At 37.7% G+C, this 24,531-nt stretch overlaps 1 protein-coding gene across 2 annotated transcripts in view; it reads right to left on the reverse strand.

Moving 5' to 3' along the window:
- Positions 1-24,531, reverse strand: part of LOC150076224 (solute carrier family 35 member E3-like) — a 113,377-nt gene that overhangs the window by 11,429 nt on the left and 77,417 nt on the right. For both annotated transcript variants that reach the window (XM_090387149.1, XM_090387148.1), the window contains one exon: positions 3,725-3,863. In XM_090387149.1, coding sequence (XP_090243275.1) covers positions 3,725-3,863 — 139 coding nt within the window. The remainder of the gene's footprint in view (positions 1-3,724; positions 3,864-24,531) is intronic.

The raw sequence follows: 24,531 nt of genomic DNA on the forward strand, positions 1-24,531 counted from the left end.
TCATTGAACATTTCTTTTTTGCTTCAATCAAATTCAATCAAAATTTCTTCGATAAAATTTGTGAGTGCTGCATAAGCATTTAGGGAAATTCCGACTTAATAGAGTTCTACAGCCACTCCCCTTAAGTAAGTTGGGGAGTGGCTGTAGTTATTTTATTAACACTTTAGTAGTTATTCACAAAACTTGAGACCTGCCAAAGTTGTATTAATTTAGCATATATAATCATGCAAGAATATCGTAAACGACACCAGAGAGTGATAGGAATAGGTAAGTTCAGGAAAATCTGACTCTGAAGTTCCTCCAAAGACGCATGTATACACACAACAGTATTAGACTGTTATCCCCACCCCAAGTAGCTTGACTGTGAGCAGCTAACCTCTAACCCATCATGACCCAAAATGGAACACAACTGATCTCATGATATCTAAAAAATGACATTTTCTTATATATATATATTTAAATAATGGCTTAAAAGTTTAACATAAAATAAGAAAATAAATAAATAAATATTAAGCTATTATTAGAGGCAGCAAAATGCACATCCTCCACACGAAGCCCAGATATATCCGATAATTCAAAATAAAATAAAATAAAATAAACAAAATTTATTTCGAATTATCAGATATATATATATATATATATATTTTTTTTAATTTTTAATTTTATTTTTAGCTTTTATTGTTGAACTGAAAATGGTGTTTCATTAATTAGGATTTATCCCACTTTTTTCATTTTTTAAAATATCTTGTGGATGTATGCATTTTTTCACTCATCTTCTATCATGTCCCATCGCTCAATTTCTGGCTTTTCGGCAGAAAAACATACATCAACAAAAGGCAATTTTCAGAAAATGCACACACCAGGTAAAAATAACCAAATTATATGCCATTAATGCAGGTATATTACCTGTGCTTTGTCTCTCCACCAAACATGATAGGTGAGTAACCAGATGAGCAATGTTTTCATAATTAGACCGGGTTGACAATATGTAATTGTTAACAATGAGTCTATCAGATGTGAAACAAACATTTAAGTCTTGTAAGTTGGGAAAATGAAAACAGAAAATGCTGTACATATGGTCCTAAAAATCTCCACGTTATGGCATTATTTTGCACGTTAAAAACAACAGGGCTTATGGAAAAAATAGGGATGGGGGCAGAGCACTCAAAAAAAAAAAAAAAAAAAAACATGTTCAGTGTGGTAAGCAAAACACTAAAAATAGTTAAACCCAATAAAACTGCTAATAGAGGTTTAAACATCTTAAATTTCTAATAAATAAATATTACAGTAAATATAGCGCTGTAATATACTAATTAATATTTCTGTTCACTGACTTTTTTTTTTTTTGGATTGTAAAATTTAAAACAGTAAAAAAAGATAAGCAATCAATAATGATAAACACAGCATGAACATATTGCACAAGTGAGATACGCAGTAACAATTTTGCACATTAAAAATAGGAAGCTTAAAAAATAGGAATGAAGAGATTTCGAAAATGTATTTGTTTTTTATATGATTGAAGATTTCATATTTCACCATAATAACGTAAAAACCCACAGAATTCCAGCTATCGGTATTATAGCAAATGCAATAAGATCGAGTTTACTACCCATTTATAATTAGATTGCACTAACAGAAAAGCCCAATAAACTGGGAACTGCAAATTGTTTTATGGTAGTGACCTCCAGAAATGTACTCCTCTGCTCATGCTATCACGCCTCACGAAATTTCTGTTAGAACTGAAAAGTGTGGGCTCCTGAAAACGAGTCGGCCTACAATATATTGTGAATACAGTGAATGACAACAGTGTCTCCGACCAATACAATTACGGTAAAAAAGAAATATAGCTCTCACACATTTGACATTTTTTAAACTTTGTAAACTTGTATATATTGCTGCGCAGGTTGCTATGTTCAGCTTGGTGCCAGATTTTGTGTTCACCTGTGTTACTCACAGACGAAATTGCGCATGAGCCAATGCAAAAATCGCATTATACCCGCATTCCTTAATATATCAGTCGCATTAGAGCAAATTCGCATTGCCAAAATGCATGTTATAGCAGAACTGACTGTATCATCATTTAGAAAATATTTCTGGGGAAAGGAATACAGTCAGATTTAATTTTATTCCTTAAAAAAAAAAAAAAAAAAAGTGGCAGAAGTCAGACACAATGTGAGTATCCTAGGATTAAGTATTATTTGCTAAATAAAATGCTCCTTTGTTTTAAACATTTCAATCAGGTAGATCTATTGGTAGGAGGAAGTAATTTACAATAATATGTAATTCATTTAACTCAAAGTCGGAAAAATGCTACCATGGTCACATTTTATAAAGATGACTTCTGAACACAAACATCATTTTGCCTACCATGGCAAAAATTAATGATATTGAGGGATCACAACAAGTTAATTTTATGAATTTCATATGTTTGACAAAGATATACAAATAGTCTTAAAAATCAAGACATGCAATAAAATATCCAAATTTATTGTCAACTATGAGACCTGTACCCCATGAGAGGAATCTGTGGTACCAAAACCACTGGAAAAATGGAATTTATGCATGCAGAGTTGGTATTTTTCAATGAAGTAAATGAACTAATGAAGACTGCTGAATGAGAATACAAACTCGACAAATGGCTGCTGTTTGCTGAATCATCAAAGCTGAGTAAAGGCAGGTACTCGCTACATAAATGGCAATAATTATCCATATGCACATGCTATTCATATGAGGAAATCATGTGAGAATATGCAGTTCTTTTAAGAAACACTGACTATGATAAACACACCTGCTATAGCTGTGATGACAAAAAACTAATAGATCTTCTTGAAATGTGCCTGGGATTTATAAAAAGCACTATTACACTACTGTTTTATGCAAATCAGGCAGCCAAGGAGTGACTGGTGATAAGGCTGAAAAGTGTACTACTTCAGCCCTTCATGAACCCAAAAATTTTCTTGCTATTACTCTAATCATTTGATTTTATTAATTCTAATTTTGTAATTAATAGAAAATTTCTTCAAAGCCATAAATAAAGACTCTAATGGATTTCTTTACTAAAGGAAGAACTTATAAGAATTAGTGAACTGAAATCAAAGAGGATATTTTTGTTGGTTCACAAATTAGAAAAGTCACAATGTTTAGGGTCAAGCAGCACCGGTGGTTTTCCACAACTCTGCTTTAGAAAAGTCACAGTAAGTAACCATTGACGAGATTTTAAACAATCTTTGAAAAAAGATGCCTGAGAAAAACTTTTAAAACTGAGTGCCAATTTCTTCAGCTGCATTAAAGCTGAAAATTATGCTGGTCTTTTGGAAGAGAAGCCTGAAAACTCATAATATATTTCACTAAAATTACATTTTCTTCACTCTCACTTAAAAATCTCCATCAAGCTGTGGGAGAAGGTTCTTTCTTGATATATTTGTTACGGAAAAGTGTTATCAGGATAGATGGAATCCATGTACTTTAGCTGATAATTATTGGACTCTACTTAGGGCATTGTAAATATCAGGCATAAATGTAAATCATCGCTAAAACAATTTTAAATTACTTCAAACAATAATTTTTGTTTCAATTTCCTGAAAAATTCATGGGTTATATGTAATTTTTAAGCTCTCTTTTAAATTCAATACATTCAAATTTGAACAAAATGACATATTTTTATTTGAAAGAGGGAAGAAACTTTCATTGTGTTGTTCAGCATTATCAATATTAAGGGACTTACCTTAAAGTGAGTATACAAAAATACTCCTATAAATGTAATGCATATTCCTAGCATCTGAACAGGTTGTATGGGATCTCGAAATAATATATATCCACCAAGTAAAGTAAGGCAAAATTTCAACTGTCCAATAACATTGTATCTTTTGTTTATATTAAGGGGAAAATTGCATTTTAGACTATATAAAACTTTTTACTGCATAATTCTTAAGGATTTGTATTGAAATATCTAAGCAACATAAAATATTTAAACTATAAACAACTAGAAAAATTTCAAAACAATTGAAAATTTATTTAATGTGTTTTTCACTGTTGTATATTACTATCATAAAAGTAACTTATCAATTCTACTTTCACCAGTCATTATTAATTAGCATTAGCATTGGCACATGATGCAAGAAAGCAAGCTTATATAGCATCAGCCAAAAAAAAACAAAACCCCTTATTATTATTATTATTAGCCATATGGTGCAAGGAAGCCTGAGGCTTATGCTGCACCAGCCAAAAAAAAAAAAAATTGGAGTACCAAAAAAGAAAAGAATGATGATATCCAGCTCAGGACCCTGAGTGTGCCAAGCCCATACTCACCAGATGTGAGCCCCTGGGGTTAATTTCACCCATCCACTTGCTCCAAATGTTTTTCAAGTTCTGCGTTGAATCTAAGCTGTCAACATCTACAACAACAGATGGAAGTTTGTTCCAGCAATCAACCACCTGCTGGCTAAAGGCAAACTTCCGCACATCTATCCTACAACCGTCTTTCTCCAATTTGAATTTATGCCCTCTCAGGCGATTATTCTGAGCTAGAGGAAAAATCCCATCAGCACTGAGTATGCTAAAACCATTCAAGGCTTTATACACCTCAATCAGATCACCTCGCAGGTGCCTAGTTTCCAGACACTAACTTGCAAAACTTAAGCCTTTCTTCGTAAGAGCAACAATTTGTTCCATTCACTAATCTTGTTGCCCTTCTCTGTACTCGTTCCAACAGCTCTACATCCTTCTTAAAATAAGGCCTCCAGACTTGTATACAGTACTCAAGGTGTGGCCTGACCATTGCCTTATACAAGGGGATAATCACCTCCTTATCCCTGCTAGAAAAATTCCTGTATATCATTGACAAGACACTATGAGCTACTCTTGCAGACCCTCTGCTCCGAAAACTTCATATCTGCCTGCACAATTACCCCCAGGTCCTTTTCATTCTCTACCACTGTCAGTGTAGTATCACAGAGTTGACATGTTACTCTGGGGTTACTGCTTCCCACATGTAGTACTTTACATTTGTCAATGTTCTTCATTTGCCACCTCTCAGCCCATCTACTCAACTTTTCTAGATCCTGTTGCAGCAGCGAACTGTCATTAGTGTCATTAACAACCCTGCCAACCTTCATATCATCTGCAAACTTCAACATTAAGCTTGATATACCATCATCAATATCTTTTATAAATACAGAAAACAACAATGGACCCAATACTGCACCCTAAGGGACTCTACTAATAACACTAGTCCACAAAGAGCAGTGTCCATTGATTACCACTCTCTGTCTTCTCCCCCTCAACCATTCCTTTATCCATAGCAGCAATTTGCCTCCAATGCCATGGAAGACTGCTCCAATTTGTGCAGCAGTCTTCCATGTGCAACAGTATCAAAGGTCTAAGATCCAAATATATGATATCAAAGTTATTCTTTGCATCCAGTTCCTTTGTAACATCATAGTATCCAATCAAATTGGTCAGACAAGTCTTCCCCTTAAGAAACCCATGCTGTGTCCGAGCTATAACCAAAGTCTTGTCTAGATGATCCTGCAATGCTTCTTTAACCAGTGCCTCCATTAATTTCCCTGGAACAGAAGCTAAACTAACAGGTCTGTTATTACCTGTCTCCCTTTGATCCTCCTTTGTGGATTGGGGTCACATTTGCACATCTCCAGTCCATGGCTACCTCTCCTGAATCCAGGGAAGCTCTGATAATTATGGCTAAGGGTTTGCTTACTTCCTTTGCCACCTCCTTTAATATAACTGGGTAGATTCCATCCAGTCCAGGTGCCTTTATCTTCAAGAATTTGAAGATAAACTTATAATGGGAGATTTTATATAATGGGAGATTTTAATTTCCCAGATATTGACTGGAATTTGGGGGCTGGTTACTCACACACTAGCAGGACTTTTGTGGATTTATTGGATGATTGTTTTCTACATCAGCATGTTCGGGAGGCAACTAGAGGGAGTAATACTCTTGATTTGATTATCAGCAGTGATTCTTCATGCATTAAGAATCTGCAGATAAATGAACCACTAGGTGGCAGTGATCACAGTGTGCTGAAGTGGGATTTACTCAAAGAGGTAACTACCATTAGGGGTAAAGGGAAGGGTTATTGCTTCCGTAAAGGCGACTACGATGGACTGAGACAGTATTTAAATTCCAATCAGTGGGACCAACTGATGATGTTACCAACAGCAAATTCAAAATGGGAAGCATTCAAAGAACTTAAATTCAAGTTACGCGGGGAAATGTTTAGATTGGACTGCAGGAAGTTTTATTTTAGCCAGCGAGTTATAAATTACTGGAATAAGTTGCCTTCATGGGTGGTAGAGGTCGACAGTTTGGGGAAATTCAAAGGTCATCTGGATAGTACTTTCGGGTAAGGGAAGCGCATAGGATGATAGGATTAATTTCCTTTTTATTTAATTTTTAATTTCATTTTATTATTTTTATTTATTTATTAATTATTATTATTTATTTATTTTTTGTTTTTATCATTGTTTTGTTCGGATTTTTTTTTTTTGGCTGGTGCAGCATAAGCCATAGGCTTTCTTGCACCATACGGCCGTTACTAATAAAAAAAAAAAAAAAAAACTTATCTTGGAAGCTACTAGGCTTTACATACCAACTAAGAAATATTGTTCAAGGTTTAGGCCAAAATGGATGTCAGATGAACTAATGAGGCATATGGCAGAGAAGAAAAATGCATGGGATACATACAAATTAACACATGACACAGAAGCCTATGATAGATACAAGTTGATATGCAACCAAGTTACAAAGGAGGTTAGGAAGGCGAAGGCAGATTACGAGAAATCTTTGGCAAGGGATGCAAAGAAAAACAGCAAAGAGTTCTTTACTTATGTAAACTCTAGAAGGAAGGGGATGAATCAGATTGGTCCACTTGATATTGATGGGTCAAGTGTTGATGATCCTGCTCAGGTAGCTAACAAACTAAATGAATATTTTGCATCGACATTCACACATGAGGAGTTATTCAGCAAGGGGAATGCCAGAGGTGTATTCAACTCTAGCAGTAAGCTACAGAATCTTGAAATAACTGGGAGTAAAGTGGAGGAGAAACTGTTGAAGATAAACGCAAGAAAGGCACCCGGGGTGGATGGGATCTATCCAGTTATATTAAAGGAGGCAGCAAAGGAAGTAAGCAAACCCTTAGCCATAATTATGAGAGCTTCCTTGGACTCAGGGGAGGTACCCATAGACTGGAAATGTGCAAATGTGACCCCAATTCACAAAGGAGGATCAAAGGCTGACACAAGTAATTATAGACCTGTGAGCTTAACTTCTGTTCCAGGAAAATTAATGGAGGCACTGGTTAAAGAAGCACTGCAGGATCATTTAGACAAGACTTCAGTTATAGCTCAGACACAGCATGGTTTTGTTAAAGGGAGGTCTTGCCTGACCAACTTGATTGGATACTATGATGCAGTCACAAAAGAACTGGATGCAGGGAATAACTTTGATATTATATACTTGGATCTTAGAAAGGCTTTAGACAAGACTTCAGTTACAGCTCAGACACAGCATGGTTTTGTTAAAGGGAGGTCTTGCCTGACCAACTTGATTGGATACTATGATGCAGTCACAAAAGAACTGGATGCAGGGAATAACTTTGATATTATATACTTGGATCTTAGAAAGGCTTTAGACAAGACTTCAGTTACAGCTCAGACACAGCATGGTTTTGTTAAAGGGAGGTCTTGCCTGACCAACTTGATTGGATACTATGATGCAGTCACAAAAGAACTGGATGCAGGGAATAACTTTGATATTATATACTTGGATCTTAGAAAGGCTTTTGATACTGTTGCACATGGAAGACTGCTACACAAATTGGAGCAGTGTGACATTGGAGGCAAATTGCTGCTATGGATAAAGGGGTGGTTGAGGGGGAGAAGACAGAGAGTGGTAATCAATGGACACTGCTCATCGTGGACTGATGTTATTAGTGGAGTCCCTCAGGGCTCAGTGTTGGGTCCATTATTGTTTTCTGTATTTATAAATGATATTGATGATGGTATATCGGGCTTAATGTCCAAGTTTGCAGACGATACAAAGGTTGGCAGGGTTGTCAAGGACACTACTGACACTATGCTGCTGCAACAGGATCTGGAAAGGTTGAGCAGATGGGCTGAGAGGTGGCAAATGAAGTTTAACATTGACAAATGTAAAGTACTACACATGGGAAACAGCAACCCCAGAGCAACGTATCAACTCTGTGGTACTACACTGACAGTGGTAGAGAATGAAAGGGACTTGGGGGTGGTTGTGCAGGCAGATATGAAGTTCTCTGAGCAGTGCAGACGGGCTGCAAGAGTAGCTCATGGAGTATTGTCAATGATATACAGGAATTTTTCCAGCAGGGATAAGGAGGTCATTATTCCATTGTATAAGGCGATGGTCAGGCCACACCTAGAGTACTGTATACAGGTCTGGAGGCCTCATTTCAAGAAGGATGTAGAGCTGCTGGAACGAGTACAGAGAAGGGCAACAAGATTAGTGAATGGAACAAAGGGGTGCTCTTACGAAGAAAGGCTTAAGTTTTGCAAATTACAGTGTCTGGAGACTAGGCACCAGCGAGGTGATCTGATAGAGGTGTATAAAGCCTTGAATGGTTTAAGCATGCTCAATGCTGATGGGATTCTTCCTCTAGCTCAGAAAAATCACCTGAGAGGGCATAAATTCAAATTGATGAAAGACAGATGTAGGATAGACGTGCGGAAATTTGCCTTTAGCCAGTGGGTGGTTGGTTGGTGGAACAGACTTCCATCCCTTGTGGTGGAGGTTGATAGCCTAAATAAGTTTAAGGCTCAGCTGGACAGGTATTTTGAACGAACAGAGGGGTGAAGTGGAAGTGGGTTTTTTTTTTTTTTTTTTTTTGGCTGATGCTGCATAAGCTTGCTTTCTTGCATCAAATGCCTCTACTAATGCTAATGCTAAAAATGCTAATGCTAATGCTAATTTCTCCTCCACTTTACTCTCAGTTATTACAAGATTATCTACCTTACTGCCAGAGTTTAATACACCTCTGGCATTCCTCTCCCTGAATAACTCCTCATGTGTGAATGTAGATGCAAAATATTCATTCATATACACTGAATGTACTTTGCAAATTCATTTCAAAACTTGGTATAGACAGAGAAAAATTAGACCTTGGATTAAACATTTTCAAAGGAGAATTACATATTAAACCTCTGGACAATTCCACAGCTTAGAAATACTACTGTCAGGGAGATTAAAAAATATTAGGTAAAATTAATGCTACTCAATATCTATGAGCAACCTACCTATAACTTACATCAGACCTGAAGTGATCAAGCTGCTCTATAATCATCCAGTACTTCCTTATAATTTTAAGTACTACATTAACATGTATTTTCAGTCTTTGCAACTCTCAACCCATCCAAGGCACTACTACGTGTATCAAAAGTCCTCACAATTTGAATAAAAAAAAAGTAAAGGACACTCATATAAATCTGTAGGACTACATGTAATTACAAAATGGTTTAACATTTTTCCTATTCATAATACATATCAGTGATGTCAATGCTGATATTTCACATCTATTAGCTTTTCAGCAATTCATTTCACATGTCCCTGAAACAAAACACAGCAGAAACACATAACAAAATAAATTCAAAATGGAGCACAACAAAAAATAAAAAATAGAAGCAAGAGTAATAAGGTTTTTGATGCATACCTTGCATCAAAAAGTGACTTTATTAACAAATGTATGATAAAATGAAAATTATATATTTTGTGTAAGTGAAGAGCAAATGGCGTATGGAAGTAAAACTTCCATTTAAACAAGTAACAACCATTATGTGTTCATTCCCTAGTTCCCCACCCAGAATTGGTCTTTAATATTTTAATAAAGAAAGGAGGATTTTTACTTCAGGAGGATTTTATAATTATTTCAACGTAGGAGTTGAAATCATTATATAATTAATGCTTCTATACTTTATTCATATAATTCTGTCTTGCTGTCATGGAGACAATGAATTACTTCCAGTGAGAGCAACAGGCTTGGAATCTTGCACTCATTTTAGAGGTGACATCATTACCCACAAAACAATCAAAAATTACTATCCTCATTTAACTTAAATAACATAAGCAAAGGAGACATCATTATTCATTAAAAACTCTAAAGCACAACTATTGCAGATTATTATATTTTACTGAAATGTCATTGGATTATGGTTGTTGTTGTAGTAACGTTTAGGAGCATCAGCAACTGAGTCCATATTTCTCAGTATCTGTCTGTAAATTGTGCATGTTCTATGGTCGATTTTCTGTTTGTTGGATGAAAAACTAGAGTTTCCATGAGAAATACTATGCTACCCTCACCTGACACTGACTAAATCAGACACGGAAAAAGTAATAAAAATTCCTCACTTCATCAACGACGACTCGAACTCGCGTCTTTTCCACCCGGTGTGCTACCCACGAGGGCATTGGATAATGGGTGGACTCTTCATCCTCCTCACACCAGCTGGAAAAGACGTGAGTTCGAGTCTTGATGAGGAACTTTATCGGACTTTTTCACAACTCGTCTGATTTATTCAGTCTCAGGCAAGGGTAGCACGGTGTTTCTCCCAGAAACTCGGGTTTTTCATCCAGTAAACAGAAAATCAACCATAGAACACATGCAACTTACAGATGTCAAATTTTGTAAAATTTTGATTGCTTTATTCCAGTCAATTTTTGATCCTGGAGCTCATTCTGCTCCAATGAAGACCAAGACTGAGGCATCAGAGACTTGGCTTACATTCAACTACTTGGATATATTTGTATATCACATCTGCTATACATTTAAAAATTTGACACATTGTCAGAATAGCTGTTTTAATATCTACCAGCTTCTGATCATACATTTGTAAACAGAGGTGGTGACCTCTATTAGCAAATATATGCCAAGCTGCAAATAATGTATTTTGTCTAAGTGGTCCTAGAGGCTGCTACAAACATCCTCTCGGGTAGGTCAAGCTGGGTTTGATACTTGGGAATCTAAAACACTGACGGAATTGATATTCAGGTGACACTTGAGTTGAGTGGACCTAATTTCTTACCGAAATAGATCCACTTGACTTTAACATGTGACAGCCAAATCCTTTGCTTGCACTTTCACAATGGTGGAAAACAGTTAATAGCTCTGGGTATAATCCCCTTGTGAAAGTCCTGAAATACAGCAACGGTGAAATACACCAGCAGTGACCAACCAAGTGTGAACCAACGTAAGCAGCAGTCGAGGTGTAGTGCCCACACCACGTGGATGAATGCCGGCCCTCTGTGTTACCAGGCAGTACTACACAGCTCGATAAAATTAACAGAACAAAATGTTTTTCATTAATATTTTATTGTGAACAGTATCACTGAAGGGAAAAACTTTAAGATGGTGGACCGTCAGATGAACTGAAGCTGGGCTGTCACAGGCAGCACGTTGGCTTAACGTGTCACGCAGTTTTGTCTTGGCACTATGGAAGCAGTTTCAGGAGACAGGAACCATTACAAGAAGAGCTGTCCAAGGTTGCCCGAGGGCTACGTCAACCAGAACAGACTTATCTGGTTCTAAGAGCAAGACAAAATCCTATAATGTCCTGTCTTTTGAGGTTGCTGTGGCCACAGATGAAAACGTTTCCAACCAGATTGTATTAAGAAGGTTCAATTCAAGTGGACTCTACACAAGGAGGTCAGTGGTTTGTATCCCATTAACTCCAAATCACTGCAGAGCTCGTCAGAAACTGGTGCCATGAGCATGTGACTTGGAACCCCGAAATATGGGTACAATTCTGTTCTCTAATGAGTCCCGTTTCAGCCTACAAACAGATTCTAGATGTTATTTCATCTGGAGACACTGAGGACTGCAGTAGCATCCCTCCAACATCAAAGAAAGGAACACATAGTGCGGACTGCATTCTAATGTGGAGCGGAATAATGATCAACAGCCACACCCCTCTTCATGTTTTTGATAAGAGTACTGTAACTATGGAGATGTATCCAGAACAGATCCTCAAACCCTACATGCAACTTTTAGGGGCGTGGTTGACCCAGATTTTCTTTTCGCTAATGATGCCACTGCATATAGAGCTCAAATCATGGAGGAATATCTTGAAACTGAGAATATCCAACAACTGCCATGGCAAGAATGATCGCCAGATTTAAATCCACTTGAACATGTATGGAATGCACTTGGATGCCACATTGCATGTTGAGAGCCAACTCCTCAGTCACTTGGTGAGCGAGGGTCTGTGCTGATGGAACAATGGGATTTGTTGCACAGAATCTTATAGATACCATTGTATCGAGCATTCGCTGCTGTCAGGCCTGTTTAGCCGTTGGAGGGAATCATATCTTGGACTGATGTCATATGATCATATTTTCAAGCATCTGGTATTGACTTTTGTGATGTCACCTATTTGGAAATTCCTATACAACCCCTATAAATCACCCATATACCTGACCAAAGTTTCTTGCTGTCTCCTCATTTCCTCATTATTCTATTTACACTACCATCCCAAATTTTGCCCCGCTACATAGCAAACTGCACAAGTAACAAACAGCATGTTTTGTTGTTGTTGTTGTTGTTGTTTGGTTTTTAGGAGCATTAGCAACTAAGGCCATATTGCTCCGGGATATGCGGTGGTCATTCCCTGACTTTCCCGCATCCTCCGTATTTGGTGGTGACGGACTCGAACCCCGGTCTAACACAGCATGTTTTCTGTGTTCTGTTAATTTTGTCGAGCAGTGTAGATGGTAGAGACTCTCAATCAACCAGTTCAATACCACCATTCTGCATTTGGAGGCTTGAAGTGGTGGTAGGTACCCATTTTCAGTCTCCAGTGCAAAGCTCTGGCAATCCACACCCATAACTCTTCCATTGTGCAGTATGTTTTTTGAGGATATGCTGAACATTAATTACAAGTTCAAATTTTCCTTACATTTTGAGGGTACAACTTAAAACGTTTGCAAATCAACAGCTATATACTCCACTGGGGCAAACTTTGTTGGTAACTCTTTAGAAGACATCCAGATCAGCTAGTGTATAATCTCACTGCCTCCACTCTGCCAAATAGTGAGTGGAGTAATACTGAGTAGTGTGTATGCAGCAGCCACTATCAAGGCGACATTATGTCAAGGAGCTGGGTATATTCGTGCCACGTGCATTAGTGGGGCATATGAGGCAAGAAAGCCAGCTTATACAGCTTCAGCAAAAAAAAAAAAAAAACTTTCCCATTCACCTATCCATTTACTCCAAACAGTTTATCCAATTCTTCCTTGAATTTATTTCAGCTATCAATTTCCACAACAGATGGAAGGTTGTTCCTGCAATTAAGCATCCACTGGCTAAAGGCAAATTTCTGCACAACTATTCTACAACGGTCTTTCCTCAATTTGAATCAATGCCCCCTCAGGTGCATAATATGAACAAGAGGAAGAATCCCATGAATGTTGTGCTTACTCAAACCATTCAAGGCCTTATACACCTCAATCAGATCACCTCACAGGTGCCTGGTCTCCAGATGCTGTAATTTGCAGAATCTTTCTTGGTAAGAGCAACCCTTTGTTCCCCTCACCAATCTCATTGTACTTCTCTGTACTCATTAGAGCAGCTCTACATCATTCCTAAAATGAGGCCTCCAGACCTGTTTGCAGAGTACTCAAGGTGTGACCTGACCATTGCCTTATACAAAAGGATAATCATCCCCTTATCGCTGCTAGCAAAATTCCTGTATATCATTGACAAGACCCATGAGCTGCTCTGGCAGCTCATAAAACATATCTGACTGCAAAATTACTCCCAAGTCTTTTTCATTCTCCACCATACTAAGTGTAGTACAGCACAGTTGGTATGTTACTCTGGGGTTACTGCTACCCATAAACAGTACTTTGCATATGTCAATGTTAAACTTCAGTTGCCAGCTCTCAGCCCATCTGCCCAGCTTTTTTACATACATTCTGCTGCAGCAGCCTACTGTCATTACTCTTATTAACCCTGCCAACTTTGTATCATCTGCAAACTTGGATACTAAGCCAGATATACCTTTCAATATCATTGATAAATATACAAAACAACAATGGGTCCAACACCGAACCATGTGGGACTCCACGAATAACATTATTCCATGAAGAGCAGTGTCCATTGATAACCACTCTGTCTTCTTACACTCAACCAATCCCTTTATCTATAGCAGCAAATTGCCCTTAATGCCCTATTGCTCCAATCTGTACAGCAGTCTTACAGGTACAACAGTATGAAAAGCTTTCCTGAAATCCGAGTATACAATATCAAAGTTTTTTTTTTGCATCCAGGTCCTTTGTAACCACATCGTAGTAACCAATTAAGCTGGTCAGACAAGTCTTCCCGTTAACAAACCCATGCTGTCTAAACTATAACTACAATCTTGTCTAGATGATTCCGCAGTGCTTCTTTAACCAGTGACTCCATTATTTCCCCCAAAACAGAAGTTAAACTAACAGGTCTGTAATTACTCATGTCACCCTTTGATCCCATTTGTGAATTGGAGGTACATTTGCACATCTCCAGTCCATGGGGGACCTCCCTTGAATCCAAGGATGCTCCCATAATTATGGCTAAGGATTTGAATACTTCCTTTGCTGCTGCCTTTAATATAACTGCATAGATTCCATTTACTCCAGGTACCTTTCTTATGTTTAGTTTCAATAATTTCTCTTCCACTTTGCTCTCAGTTATTACAAAATCATTTAGCTCCCTTAGAGTTTGATAAACCTTCTGTTCTCTACTTGCCAATAGAATTCCTCAAGTGTAAATGTAGATGAAAAATACTCATTCAGTTTGTCAGCTATCTCAGCAGGTTCATCATCAGTCAAACCATCATATCAAGTGTGTCAATCTGATTCATCCCCTTCCTTATAGAGTTTACAGAGATAAGGAAGTTTTTTTTGCTGTTTTTCATGGCATCCTTTGCCAAAGATTTCTCATAATTTGTCTTCAACTGCCTTACCCCTTTTTGACATGGTTACAGACTAGCTCATATCTACAACTGGCATCTGTGTCACCTCATAATTTACATGCATCCCGTGCATTTTTCTTCTCTTCCATGGTCACATTAGTTCATCTGATATCTATTTGGCCTGAACCTTGAAACGTATTTCTTAGTTGGTACGAAAAGCCTAGCAGTTCCAATATTAATTCCTTCACTGCTTCTCATTTAGAATTTGCCATTGGTAACGTCCTCAGTTAGTCCAACTGTATAGAATTTAAAAACTGTCTGATACCACCGTAGCCACCTTTACAAAAGCAAAAATTCTTCCCTCTACCCCTGACTGTAGTTACATTTTTAAGTAAACCCTACATCAGTACACTGTGATCATTGCCTCCTAGTGGTTCTTTTATCTGCAGATTCTTAATGCATAAATAATCACTGCTGATAATCACATCAAGAGTATTACTCATTCTGGTTGCCTCTAGAAAGTGTTACTGTAGAAAACAGTCATCCAATAAATCCACAAAGGTCTTGCTAGTGAGTGATATCAATACAGGTAACTCTTGTATAACATGGTAGTTAGGTTCCTATAAAATCTCTTGTAGTGTGAAACTGTGTTATATGGGACTAAGAACAAGTACAAAAAGTGAGGTTACGTTCCAAAAGCTGACAAAAATACATAATTTTTTTAATAACTATTGGAAACATAATTTTTTATTAAAAATTGTAATAACTGAACAAACACCTTACAAACTGTGAAATATATATGTCAGATAGTGTACATTCATTTAATTTTCTTCCTCTTCATTGCTGCTAACTCCTACACTTCTTCTACAGCTTCTACAGGGATTTCTTTCTAAATAGAAAGGGTGCAAGAATATTTTCTGATGCTATCAAGACAGAGTTAGGTGGGTCGGAAAACTAGTAGCTTGGGAGGGGATCCACGGACTAATAGATTAACAGTAGTGCTGGCAGAGGTGAAAGCGATTCTTGCACTGCTTCTATTGAAATGCAATTGAGCAGCAGCTTGGAAAGCAAAGTAATGGGGATTTCCAGGACTGCTGGGAGTCATAGTGGAACAAGTAAATACATGGGCTGTGTTAGGGTAGCTAAGAGTAGAAACAGGTGCATGTATACTTGCATGTACACCAATGATAGGAGTATAGTTAATAAATTCAATGAGCTTGAAGTGCTAGTCAAGACATCAAAGGCAGATATCGCTGGGATATAAGAGAGGTGGTGTCAAACCACGTCTCTGATATCCCAACATAAGCAGTGCAGAATTGTAATTTACAGAGTATAATGTGTACAGAAAGGACAGACAAGACAGGAAGGCAGGAGGGATTATGCTGTTAGTTAAAAAACACAAAATCAAAGGAAGTCCATCCAATGATGTTGGTGGACAATGCAATGTTGAGTCAGTTTAGTGTTACATAAGCACTGGGAAAGGAAAAATGAGTAGGTGTGTGTGTTATAGGCCTAATGAATCTGATGAGTATAATGAGCAATTGGCAGAGAAATAGATTGGGCCAGTATATCACAATGTCTTATAATGGGGGGTTTTAATTTCCCAGAGATTGACTGTAATTTGTGGGTTGGTCACTCAACACAGTAGCAAGGCTTTTGTGGATTTATTGGATGATTGTTTTCTACAGCAGCATGTTCGGGAGGCAACTAGAGGGAGTAATACTCTTGATCTGATTATCAGTAGTGTTTCTTCATGCATTAATAATCTGCAGATAAAGGAACCACTAGGTAGCAGTGATCATAGTGCGCTGAAGTGGGATTTACTCAAAGAGGTAACTACCATCAAGGATAAAGGGAAGGGTTTTTGCTTTCATAAAGGTGACTACGGTGGGATCAATTGAAGATGTTACCAACAATGAATTCAAAATGGGAAGCATTCAAAGAATTAATCTTGGAAGTTACTAGACTTTTCATACCAACTAAGAAATGTTCAAGATTTAGGCCTAAATGGATGTCAGATGAACTAATTAGACATGTGACAGAGAAGAAAAATGAATGGGATACATATAAAATAACAGGTGACACAGAAGCCTATGATAGATATAAGCTGGTCTGTAACCAAGTCACAAAGGAGGTTAGGCAGGCAAAGGCAGATTACGAGAAATCTTGGGCAAAAGATGCAAAGAAAAACAGCAAAGAGTTCTTTACTTATGTAACCTCTAGAAGGAAGGGGATGAATCAGATTGATCCACTTGATATCGATGGTTCACTGTTGATGATCCTGCTCAGGTAGCTAACAAACAATGAATATTTTGAATCTACATTCACACATGAGGAGTTATTCAGGAAGGCTATTGCCAGAGGTGTATTAAACTCTGGCAGTAAGGTAGATAATCTTGTAATAACTGAGAGTAAATTGGAGAAGAAATTGTTGAAGATAAACATAAGAAAGGCACCTGGGGTGGATGGAATCTATCCAGTTCTATTAAAGGAGGCGGCAAAGGAAGTAAGAAAACCCTTAGCCATAATTATGAGAGCTTCCCTGGACTCAGGGGAGATACCCATGGAATGGAGATGTGCAAATGTGACCCCAATCCACAAAGGAGGATCAAAGGGAAACAGGTAATTACAGAACTGTTAGTTTAACTTCTGTTCCAGGGAAATTAATGGATTCACTGGTTAAAGAAGCACTGCAGGATCCTCTAGACATGACTTCAGTTATAGCTCAGACATATCATATATATGTCTGAGATATCATATATTTGGATCTTAGCAAGGCCTTTGATACTGTTGCATATGGAAGACTGCTGCACAAATTGGAGCAGTGTGGCATTGGAGGCAAATTGCTGCTATGGATAAAGGGATGGCTGGGTGGGAGAAGACAGAGAGTGGTAATCAATGGACACTGCTCTTTGTGGACTAATGTTATTAGTGGAGTTCCTCAGGGTTCAGTGTTGGGTCCACCATTGCTTTCTCTATTTATAAATGATATTGATGATGGTCATCATCATCATCAGCCATTTTCAATCCACTGCAGGATGAAGGCCTCTCCAGCAACTTTCCAGTTCCTTCTGTTTTGAGCACTGGCCATCCATTTACTACTCAAAAACTCATGAATTTCATCTCTCCATCTCCGCCTTTGTCTTCCAGGTTTTCTTCTAGCTCCTCTTGGGTACCATTCTGTTATTTTCTTAGTCCATCTGTCATCATGTCTTCGAGCTATGTGTCCTGCCCAAGACCATTTTAGTTCTTTAGTTTTGATAAGAATGTCCTTTACTTGAGTTTGCTGCCTAATCCATGTGTTTCTCTTCTTATCTAACATTCTAATTCCCAATATAATTCGTTCCATTCTTCGCTGTGTAGTTCTTAGCTTCTCTTCCATTCTTTTGGTGAGTGCCCAAGTTTCACTTCCATAAGTCATGGTGGGGAGTATACATTGATTCATTATTTTACGTTTCAGACAAACTGGAATATTGCTCTTCAGTATGTGACTATATTTCCTGAATGCTATCCATCCAAAATTTATTCTTCTCTTGACTTCCAGCCATTTATCATTATTACAGCTAATAACTTGTCCCAGATAAGTATACGACTCCACCTTTTCAATTACTGCTCCTTCAATCATTATTTCTCTTTCCGTGGCATACTAGTTCATCATTACTTTTGTTTTAGCCATATTCATCTTTAGTCCAAAATCCTTACTAACTGTGCATAACTGATTAAGATTTTCCTCTAATTCTTTGGGATCGTGGCTTATGACCACAATGTCATCTGCAAATCGTAAATGGTTTAGGTACTCTCCGTTCACATTGACTCCTTTCTGCGACCAGTCTAATCTTCTGAAAGCTTCCTCAAGGGCAGCAGTAAACAGCTTCGGAGATATTGTGTCTCCTTGTTGAACTCCTTTCTCGATTTTAAATTTGCTACTGTCTTTGTCTAGTCTAATAAAGGATGTAGCACTCTCATATATTTTCTTCAAAATCATAATATATGGAGTATCTATGCCTTGTCTTTCTAGTGCCCGAAACATTGCCTTATGCTGTATGGAGTCAAATGCCTTTTCATAATCCACAAATGCCAGGCATAATGGTGTTTTATATTCATTTGCTTTCTCCATTAGCTGTGATATTACGGGAAGGTGATCCATAGTTGAGAATCCTGTCCTAAAGCCAGCTTGCTCTTTCGGTTGATTCTCATCAAGTATTCTTTCTAATCTGTTAGTAATGACCCTTGTGAACAACTTGTAGATATGGGATAACAAGCTAATTGGTCTATAATTTCCAATTTCTGATTTATCTCCTTTCTTATGCAGAAACTATGATTGCATTATTCCACTGCTTAGGCATCACAACTTTTCTAATGCACTTTGTGAACAGCCTTGCCAGTTTTTGTGTTATGTCTCTTCCTCCCAATTTTAACAACTCTACAGTAACTTCATCTTCCCCCGGGGCTTTCCGATTCTTCATTTTCTTCAATGCATGTTCTACCTCATCAGGAAGAATATCAGGTATGTCGTATGTGTTGCTACTTTGCAATCCATCTTCCCCACTGCTGGTATCATTCCCTCGCTCCTTGTATAATTCTCTATAGTAGTCTTCTGCTATTTGAATTACGCCTTCTCTGCTGTTTATAAGTACACCATTGCTATTCTTCAGTTTCAGTATCATTTGTCTTTCTGTATTACTGCTCATGGCTGCTGATTTAAATCCTTTGTTTTCCCTTAATGCTTGTTCTACTTTTCTTGTGTTAAATCTTCTTATGTCTCTTTCTAATAGCTTTGCATAACTCAGTATACTCAATTTTCTCCCTGTCAGTGTTTTTCTTCCTCTTCATTTGTCGTCTTCAATTCATCACAACAAGTGTTTCTTGACTAATTTTTTCTTCTTTGGATTTCTGTTTCCCTATAGGTTTCTTGGGCTTGATCACTTTCAGAAAGTTGTAATATTCCTCGTCGATATCTTGGTCCTGAGCAGTCTGCAGAAGCTCAAACTTGTTCTTAAGTTCCAGTACATACTGCTTTTTCTCCTCCTCTGTTATTTCAAAGACCTTTGTATTATTTACTCGAGTCAGTTTTTTCCTTTCCTTTCCTATGTCTATATCAAGTGTACATCTTACCATTCTGTGATCACTTCCAACATTTACCTTATTCAGGACGGTAACATCATTCACAATATATCTTCTGTTAGTGAGGATGAAGTCGATTTCATTAGTTGTTAATCCATTTGGACTCTTCCATGTCCACTTTCTGTTCACCCTTTTCTTGAAAAAAGTGTTCATTACTGACATTCCTTGAGATTCTGCAAATTCCACAAGTCTTTCACCTCTTTTATTTCTTTCACCAATTTCAAAATTTCCTATAGTTCCTCTTTCTGCACTGTTTTGCCTTTTTCCAACCTTAGCATTGAAGTCCCCCATAATAATAGTGTAGTGGGTTTTCTGCTCATCTAGAAGACTCTCAATTTCAGTGTACATGTCTTCAACCTCTTCATCATCATGGCTCGATGTTGGTGCATAAATCATTACAATCTTTAGCTTGTACCTCTTAGAAATCTTGAGTATTAGTCTTGACACCCTTGGTGATGTACTTTTGAATTCCAAAATGTTGTTTTTAAAATCTTTATGGACCAGAAACCCAACTCCACCTTCACTCTTTTCACTGTTTCCATTGGTGTACAGCAGATTTCCACTTGATAAACTTATAAGTGATTCATTTCTTCTTCTTGTTTCAGCCAAACCGATGATATTCCAATTCACATTTTCTAATTCCTTTTCCAGCTCTAATATCCTTTTCCAGCTCTAATAATTGATGATGGTATAACAGGCTTAATGTCCAAGTCTGCAGACGATATGAAGGTTGGCAGGGTTGTTAATGACACTAATCACAGTACGCTGCTGCAACAGGATCTAGAAAAGTTGAGCAGATGTTCTGAGAGGTGGCAAATGAAGTTTAACATTGACAAATGTAAAGTACTACGTATTGGAAGCAGTAACCCCAGAGTAACGTATCAACTCTGTGGTACTGCACTGACAGTGGTAGAGAATGAAAAGGACCTGGGGGTAATTGTGCAGGCAGATATGAAGTTTTCTGAGCAGTGCAGACGGTCTGCGAGAGTAGCTCATGGTGTCTTGTCAATGATATACAGGAATTTTTCTAGCAGGGATATAGAGGTGATTATCCCCTTGTATAAGGCAATGGTCAGGCCACACCTTGAGTACTGTTTACAGGTCTGAGGGGTCTCATTTTAAGAAGGATGTAGAGCTGTTGGAACGAGTACAGAGAAGGGCAACAAGATTAGTGAATGGAACAAATTGTTGCTCTTACGAAGACAGGCTTAAGTTTTGCAAATTAGTGTCTGAATACTAGGCGCCTGCGAGGTGATCTGATTGAGGTGTATAAAGTCTTGAATGGTTTGAGCATGCTCAATGGTGATGGGATTCTTCCTCTAGCACAGAATAATCGCCTGAGAGGGCATAAATTCAAATTCGGGAAAGACAGTTATAGGATAGATGTGCAGAAGTTTGGCTTTAGCCAGTGGGTAGTTGGTTGCTGGAACAAACTTCTATCTGTTGTTGTAGAAGTTGATTGATAGCTTAAATAGATTCAAGGCAGAACTTGACAAACATTTGGAGCAAATGGATGGGTGAAATAAGGGGTTTTTTTTTTTTTTTTTTTTTGCTGATACTATATAAGCTTGCTTTCTTGCATTATGTGCCTTTGCTAATGCTAAGCACAATCAAACGAGAACATTTTTCTCTGTTGCAGAATATCTTCACCTTCTGAACTTTCTTCTGCAGCATCTACATTTCATGTATCTTCTGCTCTCTTTAAAAAAATCAGTAATCTGTGTTTGTTTGATTTTGCTTCATAGATCTTTGGAAATTGCATAGTATGGAGCTAAGTATTTTTGAAGCTCCCTTTTGAACTTTGTGTTCCTTTCAGTTGAAGGATCTGCATTCAAAAATAAGATTATAATTGCTCAGCTAAGTTTATGCCTTCCTGTATGCTTTTTAGTTTAAAATTTGGAACTTCAGAATTGTGATCTGTGCTATCATCCTCTGAATTGATTTGGTTTTCCTCCGATGCCATTTCCACCACATCACTTCACTAGCTTCTTCTACAAGAAATTCTAGAACCACTTCAGTGGTCATATCATCAAAACCTTACCTTCCTACCGACTTAGTAAGTTCTACTCTCCCGTTGATACTGTTTTTTTTCCGGTTCAACCATATTTCCTGAACGAATTCACTCTGGCTATACATTTTTCCAACACTCATTTAATTGTTTGTTTGTTATTTGGTTTTTAGGAGCATTAGCAACTAAGGCCATATTGCTCCGGGATATGCGGTGGTCATTCCCTGACCTTTCCGCATCCTCCGTATTTGGTGGTGACGGGCTCGAACCCCGGTCTAATCAAGAAGCATGTGCTACGCATTGCTGCTCCTTCCCACCTGGCTACACTCATTTAATGCTGACAGTTTTACTTTTTTTGAGTGAGAAAGGTATGATTCCGATACAATCCACAAGTGAAAACATTTCTATGCCTCCATCACTTCAACAGATTCAGAATCAATTTTTTCCAAAATCCATTGCAACAATTTTCTGATGTAATGAGTTTTAAAGGTAGATATAACACCTTGATCTAATGACTGAATTAATGAAGTTGCATTAGGTGGTAGGAACAATGCTTCAACATTTTGGATGACTTAAATCTTTTGGATGGCCTCTGACGCGTTATCCAATAGTAATAAAACTTTGAAATCTAGATTTTTCCACTTTAAATGACATTTCACAGTTGGCACAAAACAAGTTAGTAACCATTCTTTAAATAAGTCTGCAGTTAACTCAAATTATGCTGAAAAATGACATCCAACAGGGTTTTCTATGGGTTTCATATGGTCTATTATAAGTCTGCACAAAATCTCAAAAATACCATGTTATGAGAGGTTTGTCACGATTGTGTTAGACAAAACCGTGCTTTTTAAGTACCGTGTTGTGCGAGGATTGCAGCAATTTATGAATCATGTTAGAACAAAACCATGTTATCTGGGAGTTGCCTGTATCTGGAAAGTTAAAACCCGTCATTATAAGACATTGATTTTTGGCCCACTATATTTCTCTGTACATTTGTTTGTTCTACTCATCAGAGTCATTAAGTCGAAAACTCACTCCTACTCTAATTTTTGCTTTCCCAGTGCTTATGTTACACCAAACCGACTGTCCTCCCATTTCACTGGATGCACTGCCTTAGTTTATGTGTTTCTTAACTAACAACATAATCCCTCCTCCCTTTCTATCCTTTCTGAACATATTGCACTCCCAAAATTCCAATTCTGCATTCCTTATATCTGTTTGACACCACATCTCTGATATCCCAACAATATCCACCTCTGACGTCTTGATCAGCACATCAAATTCATCAAATTTATTTATTATACTCCTAGCATTGGTGTACATGCAAGCATACATGCACCTATTCTTATTCTTAGTTACCCTAACACAGGCCATGTCATGTATTTACTTGTTTCGATATGGCTCCCAGCAGTTGTTGAAATCCCTAGCACCTTGCTTTCCAGGCGGCTGCTCATTCCAATGGAATAAAGTGCAAGAATCACTTTCAATTCTGCCTGTGGCTCTGTTAATCTATTAGTCCATTAATCCCTCCAAGCTAGTAGTTTTCCGACCCACCTAACACTTCCACGATACCACCAGCAAATATTCTTGCACCCTTTCTATTTAAGTGTATCTCATCCCTGTAGAGATAATCTCTCATTCTCTCTCTCTCTTTTTTTTTTTTTTTTTTTTTTTACAAGCACAGATCATGCTGAAAAAAATTCTACCCCATGAACCTTGCAGAATCTCTCCAGGGCTGAACTTATTGACATGGTTCTCATCATATCTGGGCAGAAACGCAGACACTTTCAAATTTAACCCTAACTTTCAACTTTTTTTGTACTTGTTAAGTAAGTCCCCAGATATCTCCTACTTTTAATGTTACTAGTGCCAGCGTGTACAACAATATCACCTTTTGTGCTTTCACAGCATGTCTTCCCCCACCTTTTCTTACTACTGAATATATCACAAAGTGTCAAACTGATAGAAGAAACTTAGATGCGAAAAGATTTAAACCTCCCAAACACTTCCTTGTTCATTTCAGAAATATACGTGGTTTCACTTCAAACCTCAATGATGTCCATTTCATTTTACAGTAGCACACGCTTCTTGATTGGACCGAGGTTCGAACCCGTGACCACCAAATATAGATAATGCAGAAAGGTCAGGGAATAACCACCGCATATCCCCGGAGCAATATGGCCTTAGTTGCTAATGCTCGTAAAAACTAAATAACAACAACATATTACAGTCTGCCAAACCTCGTGTACTCTTTCTGACAAAATCCCAAATATCATTTGATTCAAACACTGCCCATCTCAGTTGTAGAAATCATTCACCTTTCATTTCGAAGATGGTACTTGTTCATATGTCTGCTCTAATATTCCCTGTCAGAGACTTAGTAACTTGGAATCTCCTCTTTTCAGTCTTCTTTGGCTTAAAACCTCTCTACCACATTCAGTAAAAATTCACCTTTTAAC

The sequence above is a fragment of the Mastigoproctus giganteus genome, chromosome 13, assembly GCF_048544385.1.
Source record: "Mastigoproctus giganteus isolate SK-2022 chromosome 13, ASM4854438v1, whole genome shotgun sequence".
Lineage (NCBI taxonomy): Eukaryota > Metazoa > Arthropoda > Arachnida > Uropygi > Thelyphonidae > Mastigoproctus > Mastigoproctus giganteus.